The following is a 14,068-nucleotide window of genomic DNA, read 5'->3' as shown; positions in this document are numbered from 1 at the left end:
GTACCTGCAAAAGTTGTTGACCTCTGTTGTTTGTGTTTGGGTGTCCCCAGGCCGTGTGGTGAGCATTGCTGTCCACTCCTAGAACCAGAGGTAACTTTTCCTTATCTGTAAACCGTGCTACCCTGTCAATTATATCGGATGAAATGTTCTGTGTTTGGTCCAAGTAAAGTGATCCTAGTACAATCGACAGTGAGCTGTTGATCCTACTTCTAATAAAGATAGAGTCAGCAGAGGAGAAATGTCCTAGTGTCATAGAGTTTCTAGCTAGATCCTTTGGTAGGATAGTAGCCACTCTGGCTCTGTCCTGACTAAAGGGAACGAACTGTTTGTGAGTTTTGGGGACGTTACTAATACTCCCTTTCCTAAGCTGAGGTTCCTGTATTAATAAAATCTCGTGTTGTTTAACCTCCTCAATGAGGCTTCTCTCTAGATCGGCGAGATGCGCTACTGTGCCGCGCCGAGCTGAGATGAATTGACATCGTCAATTAACCCCTCCCTCAGCATTTCAATTCTATACCCCTATTATAGCTGGCTGACAGGATCCTGCCGGCCAGGGGTATGTATTAAGTATGGGGGTTAAGAAGGCAAAGGGGGGAGGGGGTCTGGCAAATGCTGACGTCATTAAGCTGTAGTACATACATAATGCAATTGCTCTGAGCTGTTGCGGCGCAGATTTTTATTGCAGTTTTCATTAAAATGATGGTATTTTTCCGTTGATTGTGGTATCATTTTGACTCCTCCTCCTCCAATTTAAATACCGTAGCTAGATGAATAATAAATATGAAAAAACAAACATGAAACAAAAAGGTGATATGAAACTGTTGTATAAAACAGTAAGAATATAAACCAGTAACACTGATATAAACTGAATGCTGACAGTGACATCAACTTTAATCGCTCCGGGCGACCAGTTAAGATGGACGCGAAACAACCATCTTCATTTCACCGATCATAGCATAGCCGATAATTACAAAACTGATAGCATGTGATTTAGTCAGACATGTCAAGTCTCTAAATATCATCTTATGAACTGTTCCACTCATACTCCTCTTCAGCCATATTTAGAATGGTATCGTCAAGTTCCGTTTCGTTGACAAAATGTCGCTGGAGAGTCAAACCTTTCGGCACAACCATCTGGCCGTATTCATCGTATTCATCGTGGTTATAATCAGCTGCTCCATAATCAGCTGTTGTATCATCCTGAGGATACGATTCATCGTCCCATGACCCATCGTAATATTGATTGTTATCTTTCTTATTGAAAGTTATCTGTGCTTCGTGTTGACCATGACCCTTCGGTTTAAACGAGACCAAATCATACTGTTCTTTGTTTGAGGATGTTGGTTCGTTGCTGCGTCCTGTAATGAAAACCGAGTTATGAATCAAATCTTGGAAACATGGCAATATCTCAACAGAAAAATAATCTCGAAGCAGTGATAGAGATAATGATATCATCTAGAGACATGATCGATCAACCAAACTGGAGAAACTCGGTCAACCAAACTGGAGAAACCCTTCACGTGCACAAACAAACTATTGTACATTAAATCCCCAATTTACCGCGGCTTTTTCCCTCCCCAAATCGTATTGCTATAATATCCTATGAAGTTTATGAATATGTGGGACAAAAACCTCCAATTCCTTTAGCATACATACCAAGCTTTTTCGATTTCCCTTTAGATGTATTTTTCTTAAACAACTTTGGCATTACGATGTTCGTGATCTTTTTGATCCTGTGAGAAATAAGAATGGTAAACGTTAATTAGAAACCATGCCATCAGCTTAATATAATAAAGGTGCAATTAAAGTGCAAGTGGTCAGGATCTGACATTTCTAGTGTGACCTCCGACATAATTGTCCCCCATACATAGGTTGTGAGCTGTGATTCGAGTTCAGTCACACTATTGATCTCACGAATGCTAAGAAGATAAAGTTCAATCTGATGTGGGACCTGTAAAACAAATTTTAGCAAAAACATTGGTAGCAACAAGAGGTATTGCAATCCCTATGTGAGCTTACTTTTCTTTGTTGCTTTTCTTTTTGACTTTCTCTTTAATTTTCTTAAATCTGAAATAAAAATACATTATCCAACTTATTGACATTTTATTATCTAGATGCTTTGCTTAGCTTACAGTTACTTGTTTATCAAAAATGTATTACCTCCATGGTAACAATAACATTGGTGATCAAAAAACCTTATTGTTAAAATTTTTGATGATAAGTTCTATTGATAACTTTTAAACACTAACTTGTAGCTAGTGTCAGGCACTGTCAGCTTATTTCTCTTCCATAACCACCTAAAATATAAAGTTTTTTTTAAAACTTTTGATTTGTTTGGAGATGCGAATCATACACAATCATACACACCCTAATATAAAGTTAAAAGGATTACGCAACAATTAAAGCAGCTGTTATGTTGGATAATCTAAAATTTCAACACGTTCAAGAATTCAAGTCACACTCATAGTCATACCAATATGTAGGCTGACATGTACTGTCTGAAATGCATAGTCCCAGAAATATAGACTTAATAAGTATGTAACTCACCCTAAAAGAAGACCGCCGAAGGTAACAACGATACTGAGGAGCACAAAGATGTGTACAGTAAGGCCTACTCCCTTCTTCGTCAAGAAATAGGTGGGTCGTCCTGGAGAATGAGCGTCTTCAACCCAACCCGTAGTCAGATGCACCTTTTTCTGCGGATATCGGTGGTTTTAAACAGCTGCTTGGTGCTTAACATGTGCTACTTAACATGTGCTACTTAACAAGTGCTACTTAACATGTGCTACTTAACATGTGCTACTTAACATGTGCTACTTAACATGTGCTACTTAACATATACTTAACATGTGCTACTTAACATGGGCTACTTAACATGTGCTACTTAACTTGTTAAAATGATTATCACTGCAATATGTATCAAGAACGGCCTATCATCTGAAACTTGTTCATAAGTGTGATTCAAGAAGATCAGGTAACCTACCCCTGGAGAAAGATAGACAACCCCGACAATAAATACACCGTAATACTGGTTACTGTCCAGCCTATCATTGGCAAACTCGTAGTATCTGTCACCGGAACCCGCTGTGAAAGTGAAAGGTACTCTGTCCGGCTCGAATTCAGCGATTGTTACTGCTTCGTTAGACTCGGGTTTGTCCTGATGCCTTTTTAACTGCAATAGAGTACGATGGTAGCACATTTTTTAGCCCACAAAACAATGTTCTGCTCAAGAGAAGCAGAGTGTATTGTAATACTAATAGTTATAAGAGTATCCTAATGAAGTCTCTAAAACGAGATACTTACATCCAAAGCATACTCCTTAGGCTCATTTAAGAAAGTGGGTCGTCCGAATTCGTTCTTTTCCAATTTCACTATGTTAAGAAACCATTTCCTACAATAAATTGTCAAGAGGATCGTGCCGTATCTTGTCGATAAGTCACATGAATATACGGAAATTCAGGAATGTAATAAATAGAATTCTCAAATGATCTGAAAATTAGTTACGGCTGCACTTATCAGCAGTAGACCTTTTCCAAAACAGTAAACGATTAGATGTTAACTTACTGTATACCGTGGAATCCTCCATGAGATAAGTGGAACTTGAAGGACTTAGTGTCGCTGGAGATGGTTGTTGATGTGAACAGAGGAATCTTCACTCTGATCTCCTCTCCTGAAGCGGGTTTCAGTATTATCTCCTTGTCAGCCGGAATCTCCTTAGAAACTATGTCAAACTGAAACAATGAAGTCAGAATAGAGTTATCTTTGCATCAATTTTCTGAGTTGTCGGGATTAAAATACTGTAGCTAGGTAACCAAACAGCTTATAAGTATGTATTATGCCTTTATAACCCTTTACAATTTACCTCTTTTTCATAGATTGTAATAACTCCATCCACTTCTGTATGATCGCCTTCATCCACTACTATTTTTTCGTGAGGTTTAGGTTCTTTTTTATGGTTCTTTCTTTCAATCTCAGGTTGATACTCCTCAGGCTTCTCTTCTTCGCTGTCATTTTCATGGTTTTTTCTTTCAATCTCAGGCTTATGCTTCTTTTCTTTGCTGTCACCGTTATGATATGGGATTTCAGTTCTCTCATAATAATAGGGGTCATTATCCTCATCATCATTCATACTTTCATCATCCTCTTTGCTATCCGCTCGGTCACTATTTTCTTTTCTATCCTTTTTGTCATCATCGTTTCCATCCGTACTGTTGTCATCCTCTTTACTATTCGTGCTTTCATAATCTTGTTTATCATCCGTTCCATCGCCATCATCGTTGATATCCTTATTGTCATCCCCCTCTTTGCTATCTGTACGGTCACCATCTTCTTTGTTATCTGTGTTGTCGTCATCACCATCTTTGCTTTCCGTACTATCATCCTCTTTATTACCCGCACCGTCGTCATCTTCTCTCATGCTCTTCCTTTCAATCTCTGGCTTGCTATCTGTACCGCTGTCATTATCTTTGCCATCCATACTGTCATCATCCTCTTTGCTATCTGTACTATCATCATTTTCTTTACTATTTGTCCTGTCGTCATCATCTTTGTTTTCCGTATTGTCATCATTCTCTTTACTATCTGCACTGTCATCATCCTCCTTGCTATCTGTACTGTCGTCATCATCTTTGCTATCATTGTTGTCAACATCATTTTTGCTTTCCGTGCTCTCATCATCCTTCCTGATATCCGTATTATTGTCATCATCTTGTCTGCCATCCGTGTTGTTATCATCCTCTTTACTATTCGTGCTTTTGTCATCATCTTTATCATCTGTTCCATCGTCATCATCACTATCCTTATTTTCATCATTCTCTTTGCTATCGGTACCGTCATCATCATCTTTGGTATCCGTGTTGTCATCACTATCTTTGCTTTCCGTGCTCTCGTCATCTTCCTTGCTACCCGTACTATCATCCTTTTTAATATCCGCACCGTCGTCATCTTCTATCATGCTCTTCCTTTCAATCTCAGGCTTGCTATTGGTACCGTCATCATCATCTTTGGTATCCGTGCTGTCATCATCCTTTTTGCTATCGGCATTGTCACTATCATCTATGCCATCCCTACTGTCATCAGTGTCTTCGCTATCAGCACTTTCATCTTCCTCATCGATTACTACAGAATTATTTGGATTGGTATCGATGCGATCAATATCATTATATCGATCGATTGCACCATCTATATCAAATGTGTCTATGTCCAAATCACCATTAATCTCCAACTCGGACCTTGTTGTATTATCCGTATTTGGCTCATAATCATCAGGCAAGTAATTGTCATATTCCCAGTGAATGTCATCCTTTGTCCATTCTCTTTCGTCTTCGATCACCAAGTGTTCGGGCATGTGACCAGATTCGACCCTTTTTGGCTTTTCTATTTCATTTTTACTACTCTTTCGTTTTATTTCATCATTCTTTCTACGAGAATCACTCGGCTTTTCGGTCTTCCTTTTTTCCGATTTGTCACTTTTAATGTTTCCACCATTCCCTCGATCAATATCTTCGACTTTAGTTTTGGGACGGTTTGAATGATCCTCGGATGTAGAGCCGTGTTTTTTATCTTGCTTCTTCTGGTCTTGATCATGTCTTCTTTGCTCTGTATCGTAATCCTCTACCTCTTTATCTACGATCTCTTCAAAGTTTTCCTCGAGGCCTGAGTCTGCAGTTTCCTGGTTATCATTATCACTATCTTCCTCCATCTGCCTATAGCTTGGATTGGTTTCATCGAATTCCCAATGACTATCTTCTTCGGTCCATTCCCCAGGGTTCTTTACTTGCAAATGCTTGGGATCCATTTTCTGAGCCTGTCCTTTTTGCCTAGCATTCTGTTTTTCAATTGATAATGCTTGTCTTCCTTGCTCTGTATCGTATTCCTCTACCTCTTTATCTACGATCTCTTCAAAGTTTTCCTCTAGACCTGAGTCTGCAGCTTCCTGGCTATCATTATCACTATCTTCCTCCATCTGCCTATAGCTTGGATCGGTTTCATCGAATTCCCAATGATTATCTTCTTCGGTCCATTCCCCAGAGTTCTTTACTTGCAAATGCTTGGGATCCATTTTCTGAGCCTGTCCTTTTTGCCTAGCATTCTGTTTTTCAATTGATAATGCTTCATCTACGATCTCTACTATACCATGGTTAGCCTGCTTGGTAATGCTATTTCTACGATTACGAGGCTGGTATCCATCATATTGGTGTCCATCATAATAAGACTCATCGTCTTCAACTGGAATTTGTTCACGACGAGGATTCAGTTTGAAGGATTGAAGCCTAATCCACTTGCCGTTTCTCTTCTCACTCTCCCACTCTTTCCGGAGTATGGGATTTTGAGTTTCATTTAACAGCGAATCTACATCTTTTTCGTACACTGGATCTAAAAGAGGTATATTCTATTAAGGAAGCAAAGCATCGTGAATAACCGTGGATCAAAATAACGATTATGTAAATGGTGTGCGTGGCCTGGCCGGCCGTAACACTAACAATACAAGGGACTGGACGTAACATTAACAATACAAGGGAAAAGTTTCACCTGTGCCGTGTAAGCCTAAGGTCGTAGTGCAAGCTACAATCAGAAGAATTTTCAACATTACACTCCTGTAGGCGTTGAGAAATTGCGAGTTGGTACCCTGTAGATAAAATTAAAAGGGTAAAATAATGTGCACGTGCAAGCACCGCGTAGTTACTCAAAAATGTCGTCATAGCGACAGCGTGTGTGCTATACATCACACGATGCTGCCATCAAGTAGATCGCACACGAGAACCACACCATACAAAAAAAATAATGTGTGGCTGATGTTCAGAAAACAGTTTAGTATAGGCAACGTGTCGTGTATGTGTCCACATTCACCACCTTTTCTTTAGACTGATACACACATGTATAGTGATAGCGGCTACTTATGACCGTTATAGGAACGACCATCATGTATCTACCAACGGGGCGTGCCAGTGCTATGTTTTAGTGTAGATTACATCAAACAGATCAGTGTACCGTCAATCTAGGGTTATTAAAGAGTGCAGTCCAGACGGGAAGGTTAAGTGAACTCTCAAGGAGGGAGAATGGACACGATTAAACTTGTAATTTACTCACATAGTCATAGGGCATTCTTTTTTTCCGTCACAAGTAGCGGACAGACAATTCCACATGTACGGTACTGCCATGTGGTACACCAAACTTCACTATTATATCATCATGTATGATATAGAACGTACGAACTCGTGTGGAGTGCGCGCGAAAAATCTCTAAAAAATACTGACGCGCTATGCACTTCTCTTACAAGACCGTAAATTTCTGCTAGTACAAAAAGAGGCTTAGGGCAGCTCAGCGCAGAAATATGAGAGGCCGACATTATTTCTTATTTCCAACACTGAAGCTCGCAGTATTGAGATAGCCCTGATGCAGAGGTCACGTCTGAACTACATTATTCCATGTTAAGGTAAAATACAATTTTCCGATGTTAACGATGTTCAAAGAAAAACTGCTAAAAATAATCTCAGCTTTGCCGTAGACTATAGCTGTAGACTCGTACATGTAAAAGAGCCAGTTGAATTCAAGTATTTACATCACGTGGCAGAACAGCTGTTACGGCGTATAAATTGGTGTTTCCTTATTTGCTAAATTTTGCTATGAAGCCAGTTGCAGGAACGTGTTCAATAAATACACCATTTAATCGGAAAATATAAGAAGTTAAATTGTATAAAAGATATTCATACTTGAACATAATATATTATTTACAGTCATTTGTTTAATATTTACAACTTTAAACTAATAATGGCGTTTTAAAGATCTACATACAGATAAAACAAATTAATTTTAAAACACGTGAAAATGAATTTCTTTGAATGAACTCTGTTGATGGACCAATTTTTAGCCAAATATAGAATTTTAAACCGAAAATCAAGCAGTGATGTTGAACAGATCCAGGCGAACCAGGCAGCACTCTTAGAACCGGCATAAAAATAAACTCGTAACAGAAACAAAAATGAAAATTTAACGAATTAGTTAACAGAAAACATTATTTTATCGTGAAGTCATAAGTCGTAAACATATAAATACAATTACTCAAAAATTCAATTCAAAATAACCCACGAAATTCACACGGTACACAAGCAAAATTCGTAACTAACGCGGTTTTCATATTCCGCATCGTATATGATATAACTATTCCAATACTAAGTGTACATCTAAATTGTTGCTGGTATTGGAATGTATCACAGAGCTGAGTATATTGTTGATTATCTTTTCAAAGGATGAAGTTTTTTTTAGAGACGGAACATATTCCATTCGTCTCGCCACGGAAGATGTGAACAAAGTTTTCAACTTGAAACATACCCTTTTCATCAGCGGGCATTTCATATGAAGGGTAAAATGACCCCGAAATCAGCTAGAATAATTCTTCAGTTTTAGTCGTCAGTACTTATGCCTATTTATCTATTTCTTTGCTCCCTTCCTACTTTTCTTCAGCGTTTTATCTTTGGTAGCATTGGATTGGTCCACAGGGTTGGTGTTCTCGATGATTTTAGCATATTCAGCACTCTTCAGGAATTGGAATGTTTGAGCGACACCAGTCTCGATGTGTCGCTGGAGTTCCTCTTGGAAAGGGTTGCCTGAAATTACACAGGTAAGAATAATCATTGATCACGAAAAAACGTCTTTTGAACTAATAAACAATATTTAAACTTCAAAATTCCACTTCAAATTCGTTTCCACGTCAAAAATCAAAAATATTACAAATATTCTTACCGTCAGCCCTGAACACGTTCTTGGGATTTGCCAGATCAGTCTGTGTCAGCTCAATAGGAAGTGTAGTCAGGAAGTTGTTCTGAATCAACAGCTCAGTCAACTTCGACATCTGGCCTGTCATAACAAAATGTTATCAAATATCACAGCTTTCTTTGTGCATTATAACATATTAAAATGAAAAAAATTCCGATAATACCACAGCAATTGTTTCTCACTAACTAAAACTAACCGATAGCGGGTGGCAGATCAGTAAGATGGTTGTCTCTCAAGGAGAGTATCTGCAGGTTCTTCAGTCGGGTCACTTCTTGTGGTACTACTTTCAGATCGTTATCTCCCAAATACAGCGCTCTAAAACAGCATATTATCAAGAAATGATATTATCGGAGAGGATATTATCGGAGAGGATATTATCGGAGAGGATACAAATATCTTGTACCATATTTAAACCTTTTGACGTGTGTTTCATGCAATACAATATGAATTTTAATCCCATCTAAATCCTGATAAGAAATTTACCAAAAATGTCCCCCATCTTAGACCCTGACAAGTTCTAGTCTGGAGCAGTAAGATACAAGGTGATGACACAGACAAGTAACAGTAACCACTAACCGTAGAGTGTTGAGGTAGTGGAAGTTGTTAGGAAGTTCAGTTAGGTTATTGTAGGTGATATCCAGGACCTGCAACATGGGACACGCTCCGAAACCCCGGGGCAACTCCCACAGTCGGTTCACTGCCACATTCAGATGCTTCAGTTTCTGCGGGTTGTTTATGTTCAGGGTTGCCGGCACTTTTGAGAGTCATTTTTAATTTTTTTAAACGTCTTTTAAGGCCCCTTTTGACCCATTTTTAAGGTCCAAAACAGTTAAATTTAAGGTTTTTTAAGGTTATCCGCTACAGAAATTGCAATCATATCTAAAGGGGGAAGGTATAATTTCAGAAAAACGAGCTAGGTATAATTTCAGAAAACCCCAATTAGATCTACAACAAGCTAGGTATAATTTCAGAAAAACCCAATTAGATCTTCACCGAGCTAATTATAATTTCAGAAAAACCCAATTAGATCTACACCGAGCTAGGTATAATTTCAGAAAAACCCAATTAGATCTACACCGAGGTAGGTATAATTTCAGAAAATCTTATCAGATCTACATCAAGCTAGGTATAATTTCAGAATATCCAATCAGATCTACACAGAGCTAGGTATAATTTCAGAATATCCAATCAGATCTACACCGAGCTAGGTATAATTTCAGAAAATCTTATCAGATCTACATCAAGCTAGGTATAATTTCAGAAAATTTTACTAATCCGGAAAATCCATTTAGATCTACATCAAGCTATAATTTAGGTATGGAACCTTAAAAAACCTTAAAAACCCGAAAATTTGCCCGTTTTTCACGTCTTTTTTAAGGTTTTTTGCCCAAAATTGCCGTTTTTAAGGTTTTTAAGGTCCCCCGGCAACCCTGTTTATGTTATATTTCAGTTGAAACGTACTTTCTTCAATCTTATCAATATACCATTTACGTTCTTTCAATTTCGATTGATTTCATGGCCGATGATAAATGTAGGGGTACGGAAAACGAAGAAAAAAGCATTCACCTGCAAATCGTTGATAGACAGGGGGAGCGACTCGAGATGGTTGTTAAACAAGTTGAGAGCCTCCAAACCCTTGATCTCAGAGATGGTGGTTGGCAGGTTGGTTAGTTTGTTGTGTGATAGGGTAATCCGGGTCAGGTGGGAGACACGTGATAGCGGTGAGATGTACTCTGTTATATCCGATATCCTGGTGGGAGGAGAGGTTTGTAAGAAAAGCGAACGAGTTTGCAGCCATTTATTACAAGAAACACTGTGTTATGGATATGGAGACTTAATCTGGGAATAACCTCATTGTTACCTCATAAACATAAAATTGTATTGAATCAAAATTTACTGAAAAAAAAACTGCGGTCCATGATAAGATATGATCTACTTACGCTCTGTCACAGAGGTCAACATCACTGCTGTGATTATGTTCTGCGTCATCAATGATCTTCTTTATGGACTTGTTGAAAGACATGGCTCAAGCTTCAAATTAAAAGGAATTAGTTAAAACAAATATAGAGATATTGAAATACACCACTAGCTGCTTTTCGACTCAGAACACGAAAACAAGAAACTAAACACCACAGCTAACACAGCCAACACAAGTAACACAAGTTCCCAGACAAACAACCTAATCGCTTATACAAATTTCCAGAACCGCCCACCAGACCACCAGTTAAACAACTTTCAGCAAACAACAAAATGTGCAAAACACGACGACAGACCGGGCTTGTAGGAGTGATACTGATTTAATAGGTGTTGACAGAATTGTGGTACATTATCTGATACGTTTTATATTACGTTGTTGGGCGTGTAACCTACACGAAGCCAGTGCAGTATGTGAAACATAACTCTGGTGAGTGAAACACTAAAACATAAATCATAAATGTGAACATTGTGGGGCGGGTTTATTAGAAAGTTGATGTGGGGACAGTTCACGCATCTCTATATATCATAATGAGTAATGACTGCATTAGGAACTGGACATTAGGTGGAAATATTTTTCATGGCAGGATTGAGAAAACGAATAAAAATCCACCGACTTCCAATAAATAAAAAAAGCTATTAGACTTAAAAAATTATTCTTCAGGAATCTCGATATCTCCACTTTGAATTGATTCGATAACGTCATGTGGTGGCTGACCGTCCACGGTACATCCAACTGATTGAGCGGTTCCTAAGATTTCTTTGCAAGTACCGGACAGGTGTTTGGCTCCTGATCGAGTCCTCATCGTTCTGGCAATTTCGATCACATCGTCCATTGTGATGTTACCGCTGTGTGCAATGTTTTTCACCTAGGAATAATTCAAAGGTTTAAATGGATACACAAATTCAGCTGAATTAAGAATATATTTCTATTCCAAACGCACTTTCTCTACACTGCACTACAAAATAGTCTAGAGTTCGTAACAGAAGCTATCGTATGTATCAAATACTCAATATTACAACAACTAACTAACCTTCTTTCGGTCTCTGGTAGGCTCTTTCAAAGCTTTAATTACGAGGGAAGAAGCTGAAGGAACGACTGAAACTGAGGCTTGTCTGTTCTGGATCTTCAATTCAACTGTGATTCTCAGGCCCTTCCAGCCTTGGGTGGCTTTGGCGATGTCATCTCCCACTTTTTTAGGGGAGAGACCCAGGGGACCGATCTTGGGGGCGAGGGATGAGGTGGCTCCAACCTCTCCTCCTACTACTTTCAGGTAAACATAGTTCACAGCTTGCGGATCGAATTTAGGAGGCATGGCTCTAGAGCTAGGGATGGGTTAGTATGTTATGATAAGACGGTGATCGTCAGATTCTTTAAGGGCTAACTTTAACATTACCGAGCTGATGCAAACGAATTAAAGTTATAGAGGATTAGGACGACATTTCTTTTCGGCAAACATGTTTATTGAGATTTTAGTTGATCAGAACAAGCACTAATCAGCGGTTGTTAAAGTTAACCCTTAGCTTAACTCAAGATATGGGTGTGGATGGGGTTTAATCCGACCAGTCGTGGCAACCGAACAAAGCTACATTCTTCAAGAAAAATCTTATTTGAGGGATAAGGAATGAAAAACGAATTCACGATGAAGAATGTAAGATTGTCAGATTGCCGCTGCACCCATGACCTTGCTTTAAGTTCGAGGGTTTTATTCACAGTTTTGGGGAGGGGTGTCATGACCACAGATGTCCGCTTATGTCCTTTTGAGTCAACGGGATATTATCGAACATGGATATTCGGACATTAAGTTCTGACATATTTAGGAGTTAGCAGACCTGACGGTCAACGGAGTAACGTAACTTTCTGTGACTTTCGGTAAAAGTGTATTTAAGGAACAGTTAACATCATGAAAATACACTTGAAATCGCAATACTCTAATCGGGCAATCAAAATCAAATAGGTCATAAATCTATGGTGAAATGGATATGATTTTTCCTTGTGTAGCTAAGTTGCCAATATTTTCGCTTCATCAATCAGTAAAGATCCAAGATTGTTCGTTTACATAATACACAGTGGGCTGTGAGTGGGGGTCATGCTAGCATAGGGTATTTTAGACCATCACACATGCCCCTAACTTTGTTTCTAAGGTAATTTGGACACAAAAATACGATTCCAATCATTTACAGGGCCGAAAATGTCTCAGAAAAAATTTTTGGGCCGATTTAGAGCAATCTTGTAGTCCAAAAATAGGAGGCTGATCCCAGGAAAAGTTGTTTTTTTAGAGGTTTAATCAATTTTAAAGCTCTTTTATGAACTGTAAACGAAGGACAGCTATCTTAGGAACTCGAATCTTTTTGAATTATGAAAAAATATTGATCAGAACAAAAGTTGTGCCCATTTATATGACCAAAATTTTCTGAAACACCAAAATTGTTCCTGTTATTTTCAAAAATTTCGTTTAAAATCACGATTTTTTGGATTTTTATCAATTTTAACTATAATAATTGTGATATTTTGATTTTTCATCCATATGCATCTGGTTTAGGATGCAAAAAATGCCACAAACATGGAGAATAACTAAAATATGTCAATTTAATAGCAAAATTGAGCTCATAAATTATCTAAAAATGCAGCAAATTTTACCCAATTTTTGAGTTTCTTAATTTTGTAAACAGAGTTGCCCAAAGTTGCCCAAAGTGATTTTTATTGCATCTGATAGGGAATTGTCTAAGCTTTCTGATGATACCATGCATTATACCGAACTATTGCAAACCAACAACGATTTCTGTCGTTAAATACCCCAAAAATTGCCTAAAATACACGCCATAAAAAAGGCGCGGTCAAAAATCAGGTGAAAATGTTAAAGTCACACAGTTTTTTTTAGATGGCTGAGTATTCTTAAGTACTATACTATATTTCAATTATTAAAAACTGCCTTGATCAGGCATTTTAGCCCAAAATAATAAATATTAGGCAATTTTTGGCTAAAAAAGGCAAAATTTCTTGACAGTGAAAAATGCTATTTTTTCACGCGACGCCATTTTGGCATCTTGCAAAGTTTTTAATTACGGTTTCTTGCATGAAATCGGGCTAGCGTTTTACAATAAGGAAAGCTTATTTTCAAAGAAATTTAAGAAAGTCGATTTTAGGCCTATGCTAGCATGGTAGCCCACTGTGTAATATCTAGTTTGGAATTGAACTGGACCAGCCATTTAATTACCAAAATTACTTCTTGGAAATACAATATAATGTGATAATTATATCTCTAAAAATGTCAGCTAACGTTCCCTTATGTCCGCTAATAACAATTTCTGTCAATAG

The 14,068-nt window shown here is 38.1% G+C and overlaps 4 protein-coding genes across 5 annotated transcripts in view; 1 reads left to right on the top strand and 3 right to left on the bottom strand.

The window, feature by feature from the left end:
• Positions 1-13,438, top strand: part of LOC134821315 (short-chain dehydrogenase/reductase family 16C member 6-like) — a 59,360-nt gene extending 45,922 nt beyond the window's left edge. The window contains exon 2 of the mRNA XM_063832043.1: positions 13,425-13,438. The gene's annotated coding sequence lies outside the window, so the exon portion shown is untranslated. The remainder of the gene's footprint in view (positions 1-13,424) is intronic.
• On the bottom strand, positions 796-7,583 carry LOC134821313 (dentin sialophosphoprotein-like). The gene is made up of 10 exons (XM_063832041.1): positions 6,532-7,583; positions 3,863-6,375; positions 3,565-3,731; positions 3,304-3,391; positions 2,984-3,172; positions 2,548-2,696; positions 2,250-2,297; positions 2,020-2,067; positions 1,657-1,733; positions 796-1,358 (listed from the first exon to the last, which is right to left on the bottom strand). Exons 1-10 carry the CDS (start codon positions 6,587-6,589, stop codon positions 1,024-1,026), a joined length of 3,672 nt encoding a protein of 1,223 aa, XP_063688111.1. The 5' UTR covers positions 6,590-7,583; the 3' UTR covers positions 796-1,023.
• The window catches only part of LOC134821316 (ras suppressor protein 1-like), a 63,234-nt gene continuing 57,234 nt past the window's right edge, over positions 8,069-14,068 (bottom strand). The window contains exons 2-7 of the mRNA XM_063832044.1: positions 10,716-10,808; positions 10,342-10,525; positions 9,352-9,497; positions 8,972-9,090; positions 8,743-8,856; positions 8,069-8,606 (exon numbers count right to left, since the gene is read on the bottom strand). Coding sequence (XP_063688114.1) covers positions 8,431-8,606; positions 8,743-8,856; positions 8,972-9,090; positions 9,352-9,497; positions 10,342-10,525; positions 10,716-10,798 — 822 coding nt within the window. The 5' untranslated portion in view covers positions 10,799-10,808 and the 3' untranslated portion in view covers positions 8,069-8,430. The remainder of the gene's footprint in view (positions 8,607-8,742; positions 8,857-8,971; positions 9,091-9,351; positions 9,498-10,341; positions 10,526-10,715; positions 10,809-14,068) is intronic.
• Positions 11,367-14,068, bottom strand: part of LOC134821317 (uncharacterized) — a 59,933-nt gene continuing 57,231 nt past the window's right edge. Inside the window, exons 2-3 of one of the 2 annotated variants that reach the window (XM_063832045.1) lie at positions 11,784-12,067; positions 11,367-11,618 (exon numbers count right to left, since the gene is read on the bottom strand). In XM_063832045.1, the coding sequence (XP_063688115.1) occupies positions 11,403-11,618; positions 11,784-12,065 (498 nt within the window). In that variant the 5' untranslated portion in view covers positions 12,066-12,067 and the 3' untranslated portion in view covers positions 11,367-11,402. Of the gene's footprint in view, positions 11,619-11,783; positions 12,106-14,068 lie in introns of those variants that run through there. The other variant, XM_063832046.1, reaches the window with a different exon arrangement.

Source organism: Bolinopsis microptera, chromosome 9 (assembly GCF_026151205.1).
Source record: "Bolinopsis microptera isolate Bmic1 chromosome 9, MBARI_Bmic_1.0, whole genome shotgun sequence".
Taxonomy (NCBI): domain Eukaryota; kingdom Metazoa; phylum Ctenophora; class Tentaculata; order Lobata; family Bolinopsidae; genus Bolinopsis; species Bolinopsis microptera.
The sequence above is the reverse complement of the archived record's forward strand: the minus strand, read 5'-3'. Positions and strand labels throughout refer to the sequence as shown.